At 42.4% G+C, this 23,194-nt stretch overlaps 1 protein-coding gene across 8 annotated transcripts in view; it reads right to left on the bottom strand.

The window, feature by feature from the left end:
• LOC110506541 (transcription factor 12) overlaps positions 1–23,194 on the bottom strand; it is a 96,256-nt gene that overhangs the window by 67,511 nt on the left and 5,551 nt on the right. For all 8 annotated transcript variants that reach the window (XM_021586233.2, XM_021586232.2, XM_021586231.2 and 5 more), the window contains exons 4-5: positions 7,278–7,360; positions 2,729–2,831 (exon numbers count right to left, since the gene is read on the bottom strand). In XM_021586233.2, the coding sequence (XP_021441908.1) occupies positions 2,729–2,831; positions 7,278–7,360 (186 nt within the window). The remainder of the gene's footprint in view (positions 1–2,728; positions 2,832–7,277; positions 7,361–23,194) is intronic.

Here is a 23,194-nt window from a genome sequence, read left to right on the forward strand (position 1 = left end):
TGGGGGTGGGCAGACCGCATGACCCGCTCTGACACAGGCACTGCGTTAGCCCCAAGAGAGGTTGCTGGTGCCCTCACTGGGAGCTCACACGACACCCTGCCCTTCTCCTCATCCTAATCCACATTCCTCACCCTCCAACCCACAGGCTTTACTCGTGAGGGACAGACAATAAGGCCATCACATGAGGCAAGAGGGGGTAATTCTGATCATCATCTATTTATGTAGATTCATATCTGATTCCTGAAAGACATTGGGTACTCCTGTTCCCATACATGTAGCTACATACGAATAGCTTCATTGAATTTATATTTACAACACCGTTTTACTACTCAGCTGTACAAAGACAAAGCCCCAATGAACCAAAGATGACCTCTAGAATGAGCCTCCATTATTCAAGTCATGCAGCATATTCTGCTGGTAACTGTCATTAAAATATAATGTCAAATAAACAGTCATTGCCAGCCATCTGTTGGGCACTAACAACTGTAACATGTTCATTATCATACACAATAGCTGACCTCAAATAACCCCAAGCTGCTTTCAACATGTCATACTTCCCTTTGGTTGAATGATGGAGTCAGGTCTGAGCCAACCGTCTCCTCTGTTCCATTTACAAACCATGAAATAAAATACAAAGACAAAAACATACACACACACACAATACAATACAATCAGGACAATGGCTTGCTGGCTTTTCTTCGACTAAGTACGTCTTAGGAGGTAAGATTTCTTATCTAAACTAAAGCTGATTTAGATGTTGCTCAAAAGCATTGCGAATGAGGTTTCCTGGTCATTGTGAGTCAGGTCTGTCGAAGCCAATGACTGTATGGGTCTGAACACACACACAAAGCATTGAGTAAGGAAGGCCATTGTCCCTTTCCACCTGCAGAGCTATCAGTAAAGCACGGCGCACTTAAATAATATAAACACTCAAATCAGAACAATATCCATTCGTATACAATGCCAAATACAATACCAAAAATGAGGCTCAGTAAATGTGGCAGTGAGTCATTGAACCTATGCTTCCAATCCTTCAAAACATGTTCTCTTCTTTTAAATGTCTTGAGTAACCACATACACTGAGGTATCTAAACAAAGGGTCTACATCATCCAAATATTTGTCGAAGGAAACTGCAGACCATTGAGATTTGGATTAAGATAATCCATTTAGATGACCATGGCTGGGTTGTAAAACTCCAATGGTGAGATCAAACAAAAATGGGTCACGTAGTACTGTACAACCAGAGGGTTCCCTTGGAAATGCTGCGTGTATAGTTGTAATGCATAATTGTATAATGTCCCTGCATGCGTGTTCCACCTCTTTCATTGGTGAGGAATAACCTTTCAGGCTTGATTTAATAATGTCGCCCCAAACTAGGTAATTCCATGTAAATCCCAGATATTACTGCTGAAATTCAATTGTATTGAAGACCAGGCTCATCTTCCAATCCCAGCCTCTGATAAGCACAGGCTATTTAGGCCCACAATCAGATTGTCTAATGCCCTGACACATCATTGCAGCAGATCATTTCCATATTGTGCCACTTATAAGCATAATTACAGCCAGAGCCGGAGAACAGAGAGGAGCCCACCCTCCCAGACGCATCCTGTGATCAATCGCCACAAAGATAACATTTCATTTTCAGTCGTCTCCTGCACCAGCACCCATCCGTAAACTATCCACCTTGCATGGCAACCAGTCTCCAGGGCAATCTTACAATGAGCCGGGGATTCAGTTGCCCATTAAACTGTCATGTGCTAACACATCACAATGACTCCAGGAGAAAGGCCAGTGTAATATATAGCTTTTAATTGTTAGAATGTATCTATCACATCAGGGGGGAATAAATAACCTTTAGACATTCTAACCCACAATTTAGGTTTGATAAATCTATAATATGGTGTTATGATGGGGATTTTTTTAACCAGTGATCATCATTCTTATCTGTTCATACTCAACAGTGATTATATACTGGGATGGCAAAGGACCAGCACAGTAAATTCAATCTCCTAAATCTCCAAAAGCCTCCCAATCTGAATGGAGTCACTACTGGCTTCAAAATAAATGTTTTTATTTGGAAGGGAATTATCATACTGCTGCTGGTAGCACACAAATGGAGGTGGTGGTGCAACATCAGAGCAGCACAATCAGGCTACGCATGATTTAACAAACCCAAACGCTAAGTCTGCATAAACCATCACAGATCACCTGCCATTCAAGCATCTATTAGAAATCCTGAATGATATCCCACAATGGTGATGGTGGGCTGTTTTTGTATGAAATGGTCTCTGGCACATCTGCTTGGTTAACCCCCCTTCCTTAGACACCACCTCCCCTGCCACTGGAAGTTGCCGGTGGCTTTTCTGATAGCTAGAAGACAGTCTTTTGTGATGGAAAACTGTACTGATGGCGTGACTTCCACCCTGGGGGAGGGTCAACTTCTGAAGACGGTCACCACAGGACGAGGAGAGAGAGGGTGAAGTAAGGCGAGAGAGGAGAGAAGAGGAGAGGAGAGGAGAGGAGAGGAGAGGAGAGGAGAGGAGAGGAGAGGAGAGGAGAGGAGAGGAGAGGAGGTGGAAAAACACTGCTTGACCTAGCACGGCTGTGAGGGCTGCCACTTCCAGAAGCGTGACATGCCTTGTCCACACAGGGCTAAAGGGAGTTTTAAAAATAAAATAAAATGGATCTCTGAGACCTGTGGGCATGTGAGGGGTGAGACCTACTTACCCATTATGCTGGAGTTCATAAAAGGTGTCTGGGACAATCCTTCATGGGACACTAATCGACTGTCACTCATGTGATCACCATAATGAGGGCTGTCTGCCAAACCCTGGGGGGAGAGATCAGAGTATTAAACACATTATTAGGCTGCTTGGCTAATTGAGTGCTATGACAGTACACTAATTACTGAGGAAGGAGAGCACAATTGGTCAACTGTCCGTTGAAACTGTAAATTTTTCTCCTTTCCGTCATTAAAAATGACTTTTTTCATCTCTGACTGATTGTAAAAGCAGTAAAACAGAACCCTGATGAGCCTGTCAACGCATATGCCACGTTTCAGGATTAGAAAATACAAGGTTAATGATGCACATGTAATTCTGTGGATCTGAAGAGGCAATGGGCTTTTTGAGAGAAGACATGTTGACATGTTAATTGTACACACATTACATGGATCAGAACATGCATGATGCACAAACAAGCACATTCACATATGGATGAAAACAATTAGGAAAAACCCTTAGTCCAAATGGATACATAACAGCATCCGTGACTTGTGTCAATTCTAAGGCGTAGTTGCAGAGATTCATCTTCCAATGTCCTACAAGAGTCTGTCGTGAACCAGTCCAAGAGATCCTAGCAAACCTCTCATAAAATGCGATACCCATTTCCAAGATCAGTTTTAAAATGTTTCCCCCATAACCCTTGTAGGTGGTGTATTTGTTTAGCCAAAGACAGCAAGTCTCAAAACGTTGCCAAGCAACACTAACACTAAACGCAACACATGCGGCTTTGTATTTTTAAGGATTTTTTTGGTCTATGAATGAAAACAAATCTCACTCACTTACGATAATTAAAAACCTCTATATACTGTGACAATATTTATTTTAATTTAAAACATTTAATTACAGGGTATTATAGCCTATGACGGAGAAGACTGCCGCCCTCCATCCTACCAAGGTACCTGCAGCTTAAAAAATTGCCTTTTTCTCCTGCGGCCTTTCATGACAGTTATCAGCTTCAGGAGCTTAGGTCTAAATATCGGTCACAGTATGGTCTTTGAAAACTCAGGGTCCCCTGCAATAAAAGATACTCTGTAGCAGTGCTAATCCCAGGCCCTGTGAAAATCCTCCTGCGCTCCAGTCAAATGCGTCCTTCCAAACTACATTAACTCCCACCGGAGGGACCGAGCAGCACTGGACGAGAATTTCTATAGCGCTTTTTTTCCCCAACTCGTACCCTCTGCATTCAACACACAGTAAAAAAGTAAATCTTATTATCCATCTTTTTCTGTGAGCGGACGGTGATGGAGTAATTTCAAAGGCAGTGGAGTGTTGTGCTGTGTCGAGGGAATCCACAGAGATTCCCCATTGTGTTCCTGCCAGGCCGCGTTCCCCGTTAATCACGCCATGAACGGACTCACTAATAACACCACCCCTGTGAGAGGCTCCGAAACACACACACACACACACACACACACACACACACACACAAAACACATACATACACACATACATACACACATACATACACACAAAACACACACATAAACACAGGCAGGCAACAACAACCCATACAAACCTCTCCTGCACTACAAATCAAATCCCCCAGGTGTGTTTCCACTGACATTTAACCAAATAAAACAAAGAGTAGTAAGTAATGAACGACTCTAATCTGGACATCTCAGTCCTCTATCTCCTCCTGGTCTTTTCTTCCCTGGTGGAGACAGCTGCCACAGAGCTGGAAAAGGCCAGCGAGGAGGGGCAGGTAGGGAGGACCAGAGAGAAGAAAGGCAGAGGGGATAATGGTCAGGGTGAGATCACACTACCCAGCCCACCCTGTGTCTGCTCCTCTGGGACCATTAGATCATCAATCACAGAACCCTCATCATTTACAAACACTGCTCGGCTACGTCGGCCCAGACACTAACACATGCTGTCACTGCGACCAACGGGGCCAGTTACCGCCGGCTACATAACTGTCAAATCACTACTTAAGCATGCAGGCCACAGCTCCTGCCTTGCCCCTATCCCTCGCCACAGAGTTTAAAAAGTCATCTCCTAGATGGTGTGTGCTGTCCCAGGTGAATGTGTGGCTGCACCACGGCGGCTTGGGGAGGCATGATACGGGTGTGATGGACGTGTACGGGGTGAGTGTCGCGGCAGGGCTGGGGCGTGCGGTGGCGTTGGGCACAACCCCGTCTGTCAGACGGCCGGCCTGCAGCCACAACTGCCCATGATACGTTGGCTGGCTGGAAGCCAAGGTCAGCACGGAGGGCTGGAGTCTGTTCACAGTCCACTAATCATACACTGTTAGCTTGAAGCACCCAAGCAGGCCCCGCTCGGACAGACACACTACACTGAACTCTTTGAATAACAGAAACGCGGTTTTCCGAAAAGTGTTTCTTCTGGGAAACCTTCCTTAGTATTGTCGCTGAACACAATTTAGGAAACATTGCAATGAGAATTATGAAAATACGATTTTTGAGACAAAAGCTGAACCGTAGATAAGTGCTTGTCTACTGTTTAATGGCTTTAAAGGGTTCTGTTCCTAGACTCCTCCCTGTCTTCAGGCTGAGCCTCAGCTCTACGGCTAGAAACACACTGATAAACCTAATAATCCCATTATTTCCAAATCTCAGATGAAGATCTAAACCACATCTCAAAATCAGAGGACAATCTTCCTCTTATTTGGGAATAAGCGCCATTGTGCTATAAATACCACTGGATAACAACCAAGTAGTACCAAGTAGTATCTGTGCATGTGTGCTGCTGCTGCAGGCTATTTATCTGTGCAATCAGCACATTGCTAGTGAACATTGTAACTGCATTTTAGGTACACTGCTTCAACGTGAATATGGCGCAGGACTGTGGGGCAGCAGAGGCACAAAGACATAGCACACCATGGTCTGTACGGACAGACAGAGTGATGAATGGACAGATGTACTGGTGCAGGCAGAGATCAAATGTGCCTGGGGATTAAAGAGATTGTCTCCATTCTCTTTGGTCAAAGTCATCCGGATGAACCTTTGACAGGCTGGACACCAGGCAGTGTATAGTAGGTATGTTGTGTCCATACTCACTCTCAATTATGTTTACAAAATCTCCCAAATAGCATGCGCTGCCAATAAAAGAAATGGTTTGGAATAAGGTGTAAGTTAAGAGGACCCTGCAATTTGCTGTGCAGAGAAACTAGAAGAAATCCCATCCCATATAATGAGAATGGTTATTTCAGAGCAAGTCTTCTTCTCTGGCCTACATGAGTAATCACGTTGACAAAACACCTGTAAAACCTGGACAAACAACCCCATCTCTCTGGCTCTCTGGCATATGTGTGTGCATCCATGCATATCTGTGTGCATGTATGTGTGAATGTATGTGGAAGTTTGTGTGTGTGTTTTTTTGTGCATGTTTGTGTGCAGTATGGAGGCACAAACAGCTGTCTGCTTACTGATGCCCGCCCCCTTGCAATGTCAGAAACACTGATTTATATGCACCTAAAGCAAAGATATCTCAAACGTCTACATCTTATAATTCGGATCAGGCAGCCGATGGAACCATAGCCTGTAGAGGTTCATTCGGGAAGGGCATTGGAAAATAAACAGGGTAATGCGGGCCGAGCAGACCTGACATTTAACTGATTTCTGATGGAAAGTGACAGGAGATTGACGTTAAATGAAATTCATACAGGGCACCCAGAACCACCATGGTGTAGGAGACAAACAACAAATACAGAGACACAGAATAGATATTCACACTTTGAACAGAAATGCCATACAAACCAGTTCATGTCATGCATCATTCTATTTTTGTATCTCTTTGCATGATGCATGATAAATTCAACGCAACTGATCATGTATCTGAAATAACATTTGAATTACTGCCAAAATATTTCATGAGTCTGGAAATCCCAATGGAAAGAATGAATTAATCACTTGTTGCTGGTACTGAAATCATTTCTAAGGAATATTCATGACCTAATATAAACATTAGACACAGTTATAATTTCAATCAACCAAAACGAACAATATTTCCATTGATGTCCACTACCATAAATATAGTTTGCACTTTAAATCCTAATATTGGCATAGATCTACAAATGGTGGAGTAATTTCCCCCAATTCAGAAATTCCACAATGTAGCCATAATGTTCCAAAACACACAACATTAATCAGCTTCCCCTGACAAATGCTTCATATTTCAGTTTAGCGCAAATAATCCAACGCAAATGACAAAATATTTAAACCCATCACTAAAGAGGATATCGGTGCCATGCAATTAGGTCATTCTGGAAAATAAAATTATGCCAATTACAGGTCACACAACATGACTGGTGCTCTCTCCCTCCCTGCCTCTGCAGTGAGCTGTGAACGTAATGTAACACGTTGATGTAATGAGTGTTAAATGATGTGGTGCAGAAAGGCCAGGCAGAGGGAGACAGAGGGGTGAGGTGAGGGAGACAGAGGAGTGAGGTGAGGGAGACAGAGGAGTGAGGTGAGGGAGTGCACGGGGAGTGAGGTGAGAGAGTGCACAGGGCGTGAGTGGGCCAGGGTTCTTACCCTGGAGGACTCGTAGGAGGGACTGGACGACTGGCCACCTGGGGCCCAGGAGGACGATGCCTGGCTCGGCCTCTCATCCATACCTGTCAGAAGAAGAGATGCACAACTCCATCAGCACCGTGTCCTCAGACTCCTCACCAACACACACACACACACACACACACACACACACACACACACACACACACACACACACACACACACTCTAATCTCACACACACAGACATTTAACAGTTAGACAGAGCTGGAGTGACAGGTTACACATATAAACAAACACAGAAAGAGAGGGGCCATACAACACAGGACAGGAACCAGTGTACCCCTAGAGGAACTGAATTAGACACTATTCAAAATGTGATTTAACAAATGAATTGCAAAGTTGCATTGCTATCCAAAGTGATTGTTTTTCACATTTCTTTATGATCTCTCCTGAATCAAAAGGCGAAGGCTGCAGTTAATCAAACAGGGCAGAGATATTTCACACGTCTAATGTCTCATAGCAACAGCCTCTCAGTTCTCCAGGGGCCTGGTTTAACAAAAGACATAACAGTGCATCTACAGTCATGTCTGTCCCTGGGCGAGCGAGCATGCTGCCATTCTCTTGGCAGGAGGACAGACAACAGAGCAGAGTAGAAGAAAGTGACTAATCTGTTATACCTCTATCCAAAGGCTGTGCTGCCTTACGAGTGTCAGGCACATTTTCACGGCATCATTTATTTTGGTTTACATAAATCACGGACAAAAAAATGTGCACTCCTTAGCATGTGTGCATGCTCAAAATGTGCTTCAGAGCACTAGAGCTGGATGATTTGGCAGTGATGTATAGTCCAGCCCTGTCAAAACAGCTGAGCACTGAAACTTCCTAAAACTCATTTTTAAAAAGCCCATGTTTCCAAAGACAGCAAAATAAAATAATAGATAAACAAATAAATCAATAAAGTTGACACAATTGCATGAATTCAACATCTGCTATGTGATGAACAAATATAATATCTGACCTTCGAAATTACATTTATGGGGCCTGCTCAGTAAAGAGATATGATTCTGAGATTCTTCACGCTGTTTGAGACAATATTGTTTTGTAGGTAACAGCATTCCACTCCCGGCCCCCTGTAAGCTACATAATTGTAGGAGGGGGAGTAACATCAACATTTTGCAAGTTATTGATTGTTCCCTTTGTCATTTCACCCTGCTTCAGAAAACTGCAATACCATTCATTTGCTTCCACTCTCAAATATAACAGATCAGATTTAAAGGAATTGTATATACAATGAATCAAACCTTTAAACCATAACACAGACTCTCAGAGGGCCTGTAATCCACTTTCATTTGTTGAACATTTCAAAATATTAGTGACAAAAAACCATACGTCTTCGGTTGCCTGAACGTGCCACTTGACCGCATGGCTGGGCACACACTAAACACCAGCTATCTGCATTTGCATGAGTAGAACAAACAGGCCTTTTAGCGAGGGGAGAAGTAGACTTTTCCACCGTGAAAAAGAACTAGGCCTACATCACACAATCACGATGTGCGGGCTAGACCCCGTGCCAAAGACAATGTAGAGGCCGGCCAATGTGAGGCTGGCAGAGTGCAGCAGTCAACTCAACTCAACTCATGGCACCTTCATTGGCATACTCTAGCAATACACAGTAATACACTTTTCAAAAGTGAAATAACATGTTAACACTACACATAATAATATAACATTCCAAAAGGGGGAAACGCTGTACTCCACACTAGCTGTAGCACCTGACTCTGACTGTAGTGCGACCTTTAGGGCACTAGTTGTCACCAGCTCCAGTCTCTAGTCTCTGTCCTGACTGCCAGCTCCTGCCTGGGGCTCCAGGGTCCTCTCTCTACACACGACTACAGATATAGCTACACCAGCCAGGGACAACACAATATCACTATGCTTCACACTGATCGAGACAAACACAGAGCGGTAGAGTTGTCTTCAAAGGAGGAGATAATTCTAAAATAGTCATCTACGGAATAGCAACATGACATTCTTAAGCATTCTCTTCAAGGGGTTAATTAACAAACAAATATAAATGCGTGAATGGGCTGGTTATATTATGAATGTAAACACCAGTGGTATTTGCGCAGATGTCGTTTTTGATTCTTCCGTGCTTATGCCGTTTCTTCAGGAATATTCATCCTTTTTGTTCTCTAGAGAAACATAAATATGGCTGCTATTGATAGGTGAAATGTTAGGGAAAATGACATGGGTTTTGTATCTACAGCACAGGGAAGTCCTTCTCTGGGGAGTAATTAGGCTTTTATTTTCTATTTCTAATGTGGAATGCATTACTAATATCTCTGGAAGAAATATCTAAATGCACATCTGTGATGTCAATTCTAAGCTAACAGACTACAAGGTTTGAAAGAAAGTGGCCCAGGGACTCAGATCGGTTCCATTTGGCTTGGAAGGAAGGAACCGTCTCTCTGTGGTTTCTACTGTTATGAGTCAGCCACTCCATTCAACCATCCACCAAATCACTGACAACCAACGTCATGAGACACTGCTACAGTAGCTGAGGTCACACACACACCAACAGTTAAGCAAATAAAAGATAGAGGCATACTATTTCTGTAGCCTGACAAATGTATTATAAGATCAATTCCACCTGTCTGTAATATCATCCAGGTTTCATCTGCTCTTAATACAGTCCATATTCACCTACCATTCATCACTTTCATCATGTTTGATGTGTAACAGGTTTTATGGAACAGGGTGCCCATGTCCTGCTGCTAGGGCTTCAGAGGTTCAGAGGTTCAGAGGTATGGCACACAGACCTGTCAGCCCCATCTGTGGCAGCTCTGCTCTGCTCTGGAACAAACTCCATCATATATCCACTCCACTCCGCAACCCAGCACACTGGTCACACACTTAACATGGAATCATACTGCACTGCATTGACAGCCACATTGTCAGCTGTGCATGTGTGTGTGGCAAAGACCCTCTTCTGATTATTTCAGAACCCTAGTTCTCAATTATAGAATTGAACAGGAAATAGACAAAGACATTATGCAGATATGAATGCTTCAGTTTGACTAAAGTGGGATTTTGCTCTCTGGCGTGCCCCCACTGCATAAACCTATGCCAAAGAATGTTCATTTACATGCAGTGTATGTCGAATAGAGGATTTAAATATGGATTTAACTTGGCACGGGCACTGCTCTGTGTAAAAATCTTTGTCTATCCTGTTTTCAAGTCTGGCAGTCATTAGATATCCTCAAAATGTTGTTCAGTTTAGTATTTAGGAAGAAGTCAAAGCAATTCTTTGTTCATTGATTAAAATAACATTTGAAGGGCACTCTGGACATAGGAGACTAACTCCTAGGAGAGGTCTTAGGTTGGCATACTTTTATGAAGCCCTTAGCAATAAAACAAAATACAAATAACTGATCACAGTCAGTCACAGTACTTGTGTTGTGCATTTCAAAATGCAGCCTGACACACAACCTGGTACTCATTTGCCTGTAGTCTCTATAGTCTCTGTAATCGTTGTAGTCTTTGTAGTTGTTGTAGTCTCTGAAGTATTTGTAGTCATTGTAGTCTCTGTAGTCTTTGTGGTCGTTGTAGTGTTTATAGTCTTTGTGGTCGTTGTAGTCTCTATAGTCTTTGTGGTCGTTGTAGTCTCTGTAGTCTTTGTAGTCATTGTAGTCTCTATAGTGTTTGTGGTCATTGTAGTGTCTATAGTCTTTGTGGTCGTTGTAGTCTCTATAGTCTTTGTGGTCGTTGTAGTCTCTGTAGTCGTCTCTGTAGTCTCTGTGGTCGTTGTAGTCATTGTAGTCTCTGTGGTTGTTGTAGTCATTGTAGTCTCTATAGTCTTTGTGGTCGATGTAGTCTCTGTCGTCTTTGTGGTAGTTGTAGTCTATATAGTATCTGTAGTTGTTGTAGTCTCTGTAGTCATTGTAGTCTCTGTAGTCATTGCAGTCTCTGTAGTCATTGCAGTCTCTATAGTCTCCGCAGTCTCCGTAGTCATTGTAGTCTCCGTAGTCATTGTAGTCTCTGTAGTCTCCGCAGTCTCTGTAGTCGCCGTAGTCATTATAGTCTCTGTAGTCTCCGTAGTCATTGTAGTCTCTGCGAGCCGATGCAGCCTAGGAACAGTCAGATCCAGAACTTTCTTTTCTATTCAGAATAGTCAAATAAAAACATCCTGTACCCGCTTTAAGTTCAACTAAAAGCATTTCTAGGGTCTATAATATTTTCGGTTTATAAAAATAAAGACGTTTTCTGCTATTATCCTGTCAGAGGTTACCGTTTCTTCAGAGGAAAACAATCTCCCAAAAATAAGGACAGGAAATGTCTTGCTGATCTACATGTATGCCTAGAACTAGCTGAACTACATATGTGCGATCAATTCCTCAATGCATACCAACACCTCTTTCTGCACTATTTAAAGAAATCAGTGGCAAATATATTTACGGTTACACAGGAGCTCGGAAGAGAAGCTTAGGAGCACCGTTAAAATCACACCCTTTCTCACAACATCCTAGGCACTGAACTCTTTTTTTTAAGTGAGATTGTCACAACAGTAAAAATGTAAAAAGGGTAGCTAACATTCTTACATTTCATCTGCTACCTTATGACATAACTGCTACATAACTGTATGGAAACCCAACATCTTGAAGAACAAAATGTATACATCAAAGAAATTCCAACATTGTTTATTTACAGATTTATGGATAGAGACTGAATACAGACAAACAACTCATTGTAACTCTGCTTGAGCTAGTAAGAACATTTAATCCAAATAAGCCACACTAAACATTGGAACTCTGTCACAGTGCAAAATACAAATCAAATCTACAGCATCATTTAAATGAGGTAGCCTGAACAGCAAATGTTTAGTATTAGGAATAACCTCACATGAAACCACATATTCCACAGCCACTGAGCATGGCTGTTATGTTCTGAGTACTCTGATCTAGTGAACAGAGGTGTTCAGTGTGGGGAACCGGAGCTTACATCACTGCCAACTGACTGTCAGGAACAAACACGTAATATCCTCCACGTCTCAAATCAAACACTTGAACACAACCTTGAATTGGAGGGCAAATATTTATCTTGGCAATGTCTGCTCTCCTCTGTAGTTTAACTGTTGAGCAGGTGTCCACATCCCCTCAGACATACAGTCAAAAGGGCACCGCACCGACTGTTCAAACGGACCCTGTTTTCTGGCAAACACCACTGAAAAAAGAAATGCATTTGTTACTTCACACAACTGTGAACGACCACTGCAAAAAACAACAAGCACACCAGACGCGACATCACAAAGCGATGTCCAAGTCATTCGGCAGAACTGAAAACACAGTTTTTCTTTGCCAAATTGCTAGGAAACCAAACATTCAGACCAAGCGGGCATCGCTTGTGGAATCACTGCGGGCTGCAATCGATACGGACCTACAGGGAAGCAACATCGTAAATGATGGCAAACAGTTGTGGCTGCCGAGGCATTACCATGTCTTTACCAGTTGTGCTCTGCCTCCTCAGAGAGGAAACACGTCCTCCAGACATAGTCTAGGAGTGAAACATCAATACAGAAAACGTAAACAAGCTAGCCTCATACTTCACCTTACATGACTGAATTTACACTGGGGTTAAAATAATAAACTAAACATTCTCAGAATCTTAAATAATGATCACTACGCTCAACTGATATTTGTCAAAAAGCAATGAAGACATCAGGTATAGTGATTGATTTTTGATTCATTGTTAAAATAAGTAAACAACACAGTGATTATTTCACATACGGTAGTAACCATCATAAAAATCAGACAAAAAAAGTTTACCGTTTACTATGTTCACCTCCTCACAATTAATATTTCTAATAGACTACCACTACTACAACTGCCAAGGCTCTGAAGAGCTCACCAGCCTGTTAATTGAATTAAGTCCAATTTGTGCAATGTACAATGTGACTTCCCCATACACATGTAGCAATGAGAGGTTTGTCAGAGCTAGTGCCGTAGTGTCTTCATTAGACAGACTCTCTCTCTGCACTGAGATCCAGTCATCCACAAAGCGCTGTCACAGACAGAGGCCTTGACAAGCAAATGACAAGACGCTTCCCCTTCGGGATCCCCTCCAACTCCGAGCAAACAGTCGTGAGGCAGGCAGCAGGCAGGTTAATAAGACATGCTGTAGCGATAGATAGATATACATTTGAATTCGTCACGGTATCTTTAATGAAATGCATCAAACAAGAGTGCCTGCAACCGAACAACCAAGTCTGCCACGGTGCACAGCTTGAGCTGATTTGACTGTATGCAAAGAAGGGAGCTATTTTCGGTTGTTCACTTCCAATCTAACAGCTACTCTCTCATGTCACATGGAGACCGGCTCGGCTCGCTGCGAGGGACAACCCCTCACTGGGGCTGTGTGTGTGTTGGAGTACCCTAAACTGTTCACAACTCACAAGGAAGTAGACAACAACAACAAAAACATTTTGATTGTGTGCAGAGAGATACATTTTGTTAAATAAAAAAGCATTTCATATGGGATATCGACTAGGTTTGGGCAGTATCCACATTTTCATACCATCGTACCATTTCTGTACCAGACCGGGGTATACAGTATATTCGAATGTGCACAGGGATCTTGATCTAGGATGGGATTGAATGTCCAAGATACATGATCTTGACATCTAGCCACTTAGTTAGCAAGTTAACAAACCAAATGCATAGGTGGAGCCCTGAGCTGGATTTAAATTATTTGACCCGTTAGATTTCTTATAGTTAAATTTAACTTATAATTAGTAATAAGCAGTGGGGTAGCACGCATTTCGACAGCCCCCGTGACCCCCCCCCCCCCCCCCCCCAAAAGTATATATATATTTTTTAACAGTATTGAAAATCATTCCGTCGGTATTTCGAAATACCCCAGTATACGGTATATCACCCAAGCCTAATATTGACATAGCCAAATGTCATCAAATAAAACATAATTAGTATCAGTTTCATAATTTGTTTTATACTTAGTGATTTGAATTTGTAGAAATATCTCTAGGTAGGCAGAGCTCCGAAGCTGCAGTATTTGCCCAAAGTCCCCCTGATGAGCACACACAACCCACAACCGATGGCCTCTTCAAATTCATGTCATTAAAAGGCACGAAGGAGAAACCACAATCTCCCTCTGTTCAAGCTGCAGAGGTGTATATGTTTGTTTTGCTATCTCTGTTTCTCTGGCACACTTCGGAGGGGCCTTGAAGGGTCCTGGCAGTGCGGTTCTGCTGCATTTGTCTGGGTATGCCCAGTTCAGACGCATTAATCCAAACTCTCATTCCCTGCAATTTCCACACTTCCTTCCTGTGCTGCTGCCTGCGCCCCTCGCCACATGTTCACAGTGGCTTACGGAGGAAAGGTGCTTTTTCCTCTAGAGGAGCTGGAGCACGCAGGCTAAAGAGATGAGGAATTTATCTCTGCTATAACATAAACTGCCAGAGTGCAGTAGTTATGCAGAATAAATTAGTTTCGTATTTAACATAAATCAATTTCCCTTAGGTTTTTAGTTAGTAACGTGTATCTAAAATGTTTACGAACACCAAATCCACTCATATTTCATTCAAAAGGCAAAAGGCCTTGAACTGGTTGAGAAACAGTTTAACGAGGCACAGTGGCAGACTAAATGAGCTACAGTTGAAGTCGAAAGCTTACATACACCTTAGCCATATACATTTAAACTAAGTATTTCACCATTCCTGGCATTTAATCCGAGTAAAAATTCCCTGTCGTAGGTCAGTTAGGATCACCACTTTATTTTAAGAATGTGAAATGTCAGAATAACAGTAGAGAGAATGATTTATTTCAGCTTTTATTTCTTTCATCACATTCCCAGTGGGTCGGTAGTTTACATACACTCAATTAGTATTTGGTAGTATTGCCTTTAAATTGTTTAACTTGTGTCAAACGTTTCGGTAGACTTCCACAATCTGCCCACAATAAGTTGGGTGAATTTTGGCCCATTCCTCCTGACAGAGCTGGTGTAACTGAGTCAGGTTTGTAGGCCTCCTTGCTCGCACACGCTTTTTCAGTTCTGCCCACAAATTGTCTATGGGATTGAGGTCAGGGCTTTGTAATGGCCACTCCAATACCTTGACTTTGTTGTCCTTAAGGCATTTTGCCACAACTTTGGGAGTATGCTTGGGGTCATTGTCCATTTGAAAGACCCATTTGCGACCAAGTTTAAACTTCCTGACTGATGTCTTGAGATGTTGCTTCAATATATCCACATAATTTTTCCTGCCTCATGATGCAATCTATTTTGTGATGTGCACCAGTCCCTCCTGCAGCAAAGCACTTCCACAACATGATGCTGCCACCCCCGTGCTTCACGGTTGGGATGGTGTTCTTCAGCTTGCAAGACTCCCCCTTTTTCCTCCAAACATAACGATGGTCATTATGGCCAAACAGTTCTATTTTTCTTTCATCAGACCAGAGGACATTTCTCTAAAAAGTACAATCTTTGTCCCTATGTGCAGTTGTCAACTGTAGTCTGGCTTTTTTTTATGGCGGATTTGGAGCAGTGGCTTCTTCCTTGCTGTTATGTTGATATAGGACTCGTTTTACTGTGGATATAGATACTTTGTACCTGTTTCCTCCAATATCTTCACAAGATCCTTTGCTGTTGTTCTGGGATTGATTTGCACTTTTCGCACCAAAGTATGTTGTTTGTGCAGATGAACGTGGTACCTTCAGGCATTTGGAAATTGTTCCCAAGGATGAACCAGAATTGTGGAGATCTACAATTTTTTTCTGAGGTCTTGGCTGATTTCTTTTGATTTTCCTATGATGTCAAGCAACGAGGGACTGTGTTTGAAGGTAGGCCTTGAAATACATCCACAGGTACACCTCCAATTGACTCAAATTATGTCAATTAGCCTATCAGAAGCTTCTAAAGCCATGACATCATTTTCTGAATTTCCAAGCTGTTTAAAGGCACAGTCACCTTAGTATATGTAAACTTCTGACCCACTGGAATTGTGATACAGTGAATTATAAGTGAAATAATCTGTCTGTCAACAATTGTTGGAAAAATTACTTGCGTCATGCACAAAGTAGAGGTCCTAACCGGCTTGCCAAAACTATAGTTTGTTAACAATACATTTGTGTAGTGGTTGAAAAACAAGTTTTAATGACTCCAACCTAAGTGTATGTAAACTTCCGACTTCAACTGTAAGTACTCTAATACTGCTATACAATAATATTTCAAGTAATGTTACATCAACAACAAAAAATACTCATAATTGCAGACTCAATTTACTCTAGAACCTGTACTGTAAAAACCCTCAACTTGCAATCCACTCAGTAGAAAGGTTAACTACAGAGAAGTGCTCTCGTGTGGTCGTACAAGCAGACAAGTCATATCTCTTCATTCATTCACCGTGCGTGGATCTTTTTAGGGTGAAACAAACACGGGAGCACAAAAGGATTAGCCAGTGGGTTCCTGCAATCAGCAGCGTGTTTATTACATCAGGAGGACTTAGTTTTATTGAGCTGCTCATTAGTAGGTTTAATCAGAGTCGTGTCTTATGACTATTCTAACAGCACTATCAGATCCCTCATCAGAGGGCTGAGTACTATCTCACACACACACACACACACACACACACACACACACACACACACACACACACACATACACACACATACACATACACATACACATACACACACACACACACACCTTCTGATACAGAGTCCCTTCTCATTCCTGTGCTCCTGGCCATAAATTAGCCAACATGGCAGAGGAAGGCCCATCGAGTCCCACTCCTCTGCCTCCAACTGCTGTGCTGAATATAACACAGGCCCTGGTAGGCAGTGGACTGAGGGAACGTTCCAAACGTTCCCTCATTCTCCCCTGTCCCTGACACCAATGGCAGGGCTGTCAGCACAGCAAGCTACTCTCACGCTACTCATAGGAGGGGGACAGCAGGCTTTCCTGACTCATTTGGGCTTGTGTGATCTTCTCTTTCTCGTGACGTGTTTTATAGTGATGGAGATGAACATGTGGGAGTGAGAGAGCCCTTCTTTGGTATCAAAAGTGAAATAACATGATGGGACGATATTAATGATGTAATAAAGTGAGTGACAGCCAATCAGAGCGCATGACCAGTGCCCCTCTGCTGTCCCATCTGTTTCACAGTCAGAGAGGATCCTGGGACAGGGCCAAAAGGAGGTTGGATAACCGACAAGCTCTCTCAATTTATTAACTCACTTTTCATCACCCTTTTTGATCAATGTTGATTAGCACAAATAATCAAAAAGCTCTTTTAAGTACCTGGACCTAACTGTCAAATAATAAGTGATTCATATTTCAGTTTTCTAGCTCAGTAATAATTATTAGATTTTGCAGGAACATATATCCAGCTGAGAGACAAGGAGAAAAATGTTAGGAAAGCACACAGCGCAGTGTCATCAGTATTTCCTTCAAATCCTGTTTTTTTATTAATCTGAAATAAAAAATAAAATGTTAATGTTGCCATTTATGATGTAAAGGATGTAACACATGCGGCTGCTTCCTCTCCCTCATTCAATAATGTAACAAAGCCAAAGAGAAAATGATTTCCCTTCATTACAATAATTGCCATGGTAACAAACAAAATGAGGTTGCACGAATTGAAAGTTGAGAGCTTTACAAAAGATTTAGCTCGAGTCCATCGTCTTTAATTTATTAGTGTAAATCCTTCAAAAGACAAATTAAAACCAGGAACAAATCGGTGGTACGCACTAATCCTCAAGTATTTTAAAAGAGGAGAGATTGAACTTCAATTTGATTGGTATTTTGCACAGCACAGCAAAAAAACACATTTCAGACCTCAGACCTAAAAATAACATGCCACATTCACTGTAAATGCAGTTGCAACTAAATCTATACATAGGAGAGGCTGGCCCAGCCACTGCTGAGGGATTAGGCCTACACAACAACGACTTGGACTCATCAGCATTTTCTATATCTGAAATGGAAATCCTAACAAATGTATCAAGCCTCAGGTCACGGTCAGCCCCAAACACTCAGTTATCCTCACAAACTAGCCACAACACCTGAGAAAATGTTGTGTGTGAGTGTGCGTGCCGCGTGTGTGTTTGCGAGAGAGAGAGAGAGAGAGAGAGAGAGAGCTAGAGAGCATTTATGAGTGTGGGAAAGAGTGAAAGAAACAGAGATGCCTCATTGTGCAACAATCCACTCTGTGATCTTTAAAACCACTAGAACAAAACATGACCCTATGATGGAAACCTATCTGATAAGGACAATTATTTGGTATGCTTTTTGGCAAGGCAGTGGTGTATATAGTCTGATTCCTGCATTTAAATCCCCCTCCCCTCAACACCCGCACAGAGTGACCAAACAGACCATTTCCTTATCATCCCTTCCATCTTCAAACACAAATAGGACATAGCCAGTGAGGAAACCCAAACAGCTAGGTTGGCAGAGAGAGAGCTTTAATAAAAACAGCGATAGTAGAGGGGTGGTCACGTACTGCACGTAACCACTGCACTCTGGATGGCACATAACATAACATCCCAGGTCGGAGCTCCCATGCAGTCCGTTGGACACAAACAGTCAGGTCCTTTCCTGGCACTACGTATATCAATACAGGTGCAAGACTTGAGCTGATACTGGAAAATAGAACACATTTGAATCTGCAAATACAAAGCTGTGTGTTCATAATCACACAATTTACAATATCACCTTTTCCATGCTCCCTCCTAGCCTGCATCCCTCCCTCCTTCTGAGATCCTGAGTAGATATGGTTAAACTGGTAAAGGGCCAGTCCCCAACTCAGCATCCCAGCAGCTCCCCAGAGTACCCCCAGGAATGCTCTGTCCAGGGCTCTCTGACTCCCACAGGGGCCTGGTAGATCAAACAGGGGATCATAACTCATTCCTTCCCACTAACCCCTGCTCTGTTATTCCCAATCGAAGCCCTGCACGCTCCCAGGCGCATCACTGACACCACACGGCAGGCCCGGCTGCATGCGATGGCCACGGGCTCTCAGATCATTAGATGAGGACAACCCACCCCTCCTCCTCCCGCTGCTGCCCCCAGATACGTCCTCAGAGGGTAGGGTCAGTCATTAGTGGTCAGGATGGAGGTAGCTAAAGCTAATGCTCTCTCTCACTCTGTGTGGCATGTTGACCAATGCAACTCTGTATCTCTGAGGAGTGCTTTCCACCTTACACCAACATGCTCCCTTAAGTCCAGAGTACTCAGCATAAATGTACTGTATTTGGGAGTTTAGTTTTAAAACTAACAGACATCCTGTGCTTCAGCAGCAGGTGTTCTTGAAGCATACTACCGTTCAAAAGTTTGGAGTCACTTAGAAATGTCCTTGTTTTTAAAAGAAAGCACATGTTTTTGTCCATTAAAATAACATTAAATTGATCAGAAATACAGTGTAGACATTGTTAATGTTGTAAATGACTATTGTAGCTGGAAACGGTTGATTTTTAATGGAATATCCCGACTCCGGGATGCTGGCCTTCTAGGCAGAGTTGTAAAGAAAAAGCCATATCTCAGACTGGCCAATAAAAATAAAATATTAAGATGGGCAAAAGAACACAGACACTGGACAGAGGAACTCTACCTAGGAGGCCAGCATCCCAGAGTCACCTCTTCACTGTTGACGTTGAGACTGGTGTTTTGCGGGTACAATTTAATGAAGCGGCCAGTTGAGGACTTGAGAGGCTTCTGTTTCTCAAACTAGACACTCTAATGTACTTGTCCTCTTGCTCAGTTGTGCACCGGGGCCTCCCTCTCCTCTTTCTATTCTGGTTAGGGCCCGTTTGCGCTGTTCTGTGAAGAGAGTAGTACACAGCGTTGGACGAGATCTTCCGTTTCTTGACAATTTCTTCATTCCTCAGAACAAGAATAGACTGACAAGTTTCAGAAGAAAGTTATTTGTTTAATCAAACTCACAAATGCTGATGCTCCAGATACTGAACTAGTCTAAAGGAGGCCAGTTTTATTGCTTCTTTAATCAGCACCACAGTTTTCAGCTGTGCTAACATAATTGCAAAAGTGTTTTGTATTGATCTATTTGCCTTTTAAAATGATAAACTTGGATTAGCTAACACAACGTGCCATTGGAATGCAGGAGTGATGGTTGCTGATAATGGGTCTCTGTGCCTATGTAGATATTCCAAAAAAATCAGCCGTTTCCAACTACAATAGTCATTTACAACATTACAATGTCTACACTGTATTTCTGATCAATTTGATGTTATTTTAATGGAATGTGCATTTCTTAAAAAAACAAGGACATTTCTAAGTGACCCCAAACTTTTGAACAGTAGTGTACATACATACATACAGATACAACTCACTACCTCCGTCCAACACCTAACAATGTGCCCATTCAGACTATATCAGCCAGAGGTCAAGCACAGATAAGCAGGTATAGAAATGTATCTCTGGCTGGTTTTAAATCCAGCAGCCTCAAGTCACAATAAGGGTTGTTTGGTCCCCACCAACTAAGTGCCTTCACAACTTAATACAACATCAAATACATGGTAGTAAACTGCTCATTTGAAAAATGAATTGGAATCCACATCAAAGAAGCCAAGTCTGATGTACAACACCAACTTTTTATATCAAAATAATGACAGTCTAGGAGAAGCCTGATAGTAATCTACCGCATATTGGGTGACTGAAGACATTATTTGAATGCTTTTCCTCTTGGCAGACCTGCAAAAAAAAGATGCAAAAGGTGTGCCAAGTCACCTGCATTCAATGGACTTTCATCGCTATGGCAACAGCACAGTTCTCCATAACCAAGGTGACCTGTGATACATAAATGAGAGATGTCCAAACTCTCCCTGAATCTTCCCTCCAATGGGGGGCAGGAGGCCCAGTCTGCCAGGGGAGGGTACCCATTTGAAGGCATCACAAACGCAGTGTGGCCCAATAGTTCACAGAGCAGCCAGCAGGTTATCTCAAAATAAACAGGCGTCTCTGAAAGAAAAGGATTCCTTCAGCAATACACTCAAAGGCTTAAAACATGAAATGAGGTTTGTCAAACTAAAGCCTGCTATAAGACCTGATCAAATTTTTTAAAATGAAATAAAATGTTATCTTTTTTTTTATATAGTCTATCATTTTTTCATGCACTTTTGTAAAACAGAGGTTCTGAGATTACAAACTAAAATGAGATGATCTTATTGTCACGCCCTAACCATAGAGAGTCTTTGTTTTTCTATGGTATAGTAGGTCAGGGCAGGACTGGGGGGTTTTCTAGTTATTATTTTCTATGTAGGGTTCTAGTTTAGTTTTTCTATGTTGGTGTTTGGTATGATTCTCAATTAGAGGCAGCTGGCTATCATTGTCTCTAATTGGGGATCATATTTAAGTAGCATTTTTTCCACCTGTGGTTTATGGGATATTGTTTTGAGTTAGTGCAAGTAGCACCTCTGTAGTCACGGTTCGTTGTTTGTTTCTTTCTTTGTTGTTTTGTTTTGTGCGTTTTCAAATAAATATTATGTGGAAACCATATCGCGCTGCAGCTTGGTCCGATAATTATTCCAGCGAACGTGACAGAATATCCCATCAAACCAGGACCAAGCAGCGTGCCCAAAGAGGGAAGGAGTTCTGGACATGGGAAGAAGTGATGGGGAGATGCGAAACCCTTCCTTGGCGACAGACGGAAGGAGATTATGGAGGACAGCAATGACGACAGGGTTCGTGGCAACAGAAAGCCCAAGGACAACCCCAAGTTTTTTTGTGGGGGGGAGACACATGGAGCTGGCGGCTGAGCAGAGGGAAGAGTCAGAGACTGTCAGGGAGGCAATAGCGAAGTTGGGAGAGAGTGAGATGAGAGATGTTGTGGCCACCCCTCATAGCCTGGTTCCTCTCTAGGTTTCTTCCTAGGTTTTGGCCTTTCTAGGGAGTTTTTCCTAGCCACCGTGCTTCTACACCTGCATTGCTTGCTGTTTGGGGTTTTAGGCTGGGTTTCTGTACAGCACTTTGAGATATCAGCTGATGTACAAAGGGCTATTTCAATTAATTTGATTTGTTCAAGTGTGTTCTGCTCAACGTCCGACCAGAGGATCCGGTTAGCAGTCTGGTGCAACCTGTGCTGGTTCTACACTTCTGGCCTCAAGTGCACCTCTCCAGTCCGGTACGTCATGTCTCCTCCTCGCATTCTCCCTGAAATGCGTGTCCCCAGTCCGGTACGTCCTGTGCCTGCTCCTCGCACTCTCCCTGAAGTTTGGTCCGATAATTATTCCAGCGAACGTGACACTTATGTGGATTTAAATAAACACACTCAAAACAATGAGAGCCTATGATAAATTAAATCAGCCAAAAGGAGAACTGGAGTGGGAAGTATCTCAAGGGACAACCGCTTCATGAGCAAAATAAAAGATTCAGCTCAGTCCTTCTTTAAGAACCTCAGTTGAAAGCTACTGTTGTGGTTACATATATTGAATCTGTTTGAACTAATCCATTGTAGAAGGAAAATGCATGCTTAAATTGAAGACCGACTTAGCAGTTGCTTTAAACAAAAAAAATACAACATTCCAAATCCTTAAATGCTTTGAAGATAAGCTGCGTTCAAGATGAGTTTTGTCACCTTTTATTGTGCCAAGTGCAGTGGAGAGGTTTTTGTGTGTGTTAAATTATCTTAAAATGCAAGCTGGGTACTTCTGCAAGCTCTAAGTCTTCTGACTGAACAAAAAAAATCCTTGCTTAATAATTATGAATGCGAAAAAGTCATTCTTCAACACTGTATTAATAATTAATCAGCAGATAATATTTTCTAATCCATGGGGATAAAAGCTGAAGAAAGAGCTTTAAACTCAGAGAAAGTTTGCTGAAGTGGAAGGAAAATGCAGTGTGTGTCTATCACAAGCATATCATTTAAATTATATTCACAAAAAGTATTGTAAATATAATTGAACAGTTCTGACAT

Source organism: Oncorhynchus mykiss, chromosome 26 (genome assembly GCF_013265735.2).
Source record: "Oncorhynchus mykiss isolate Arlee chromosome 26, USDA_OmykA_1.1, whole genome shotgun sequence".
In the NCBI taxonomy this organism is placed as follows: domain Eukaryota; kingdom Metazoa; phylum Chordata; class Actinopteri; order Salmoniformes; family Salmonidae; genus Oncorhynchus; species Oncorhynchus mykiss.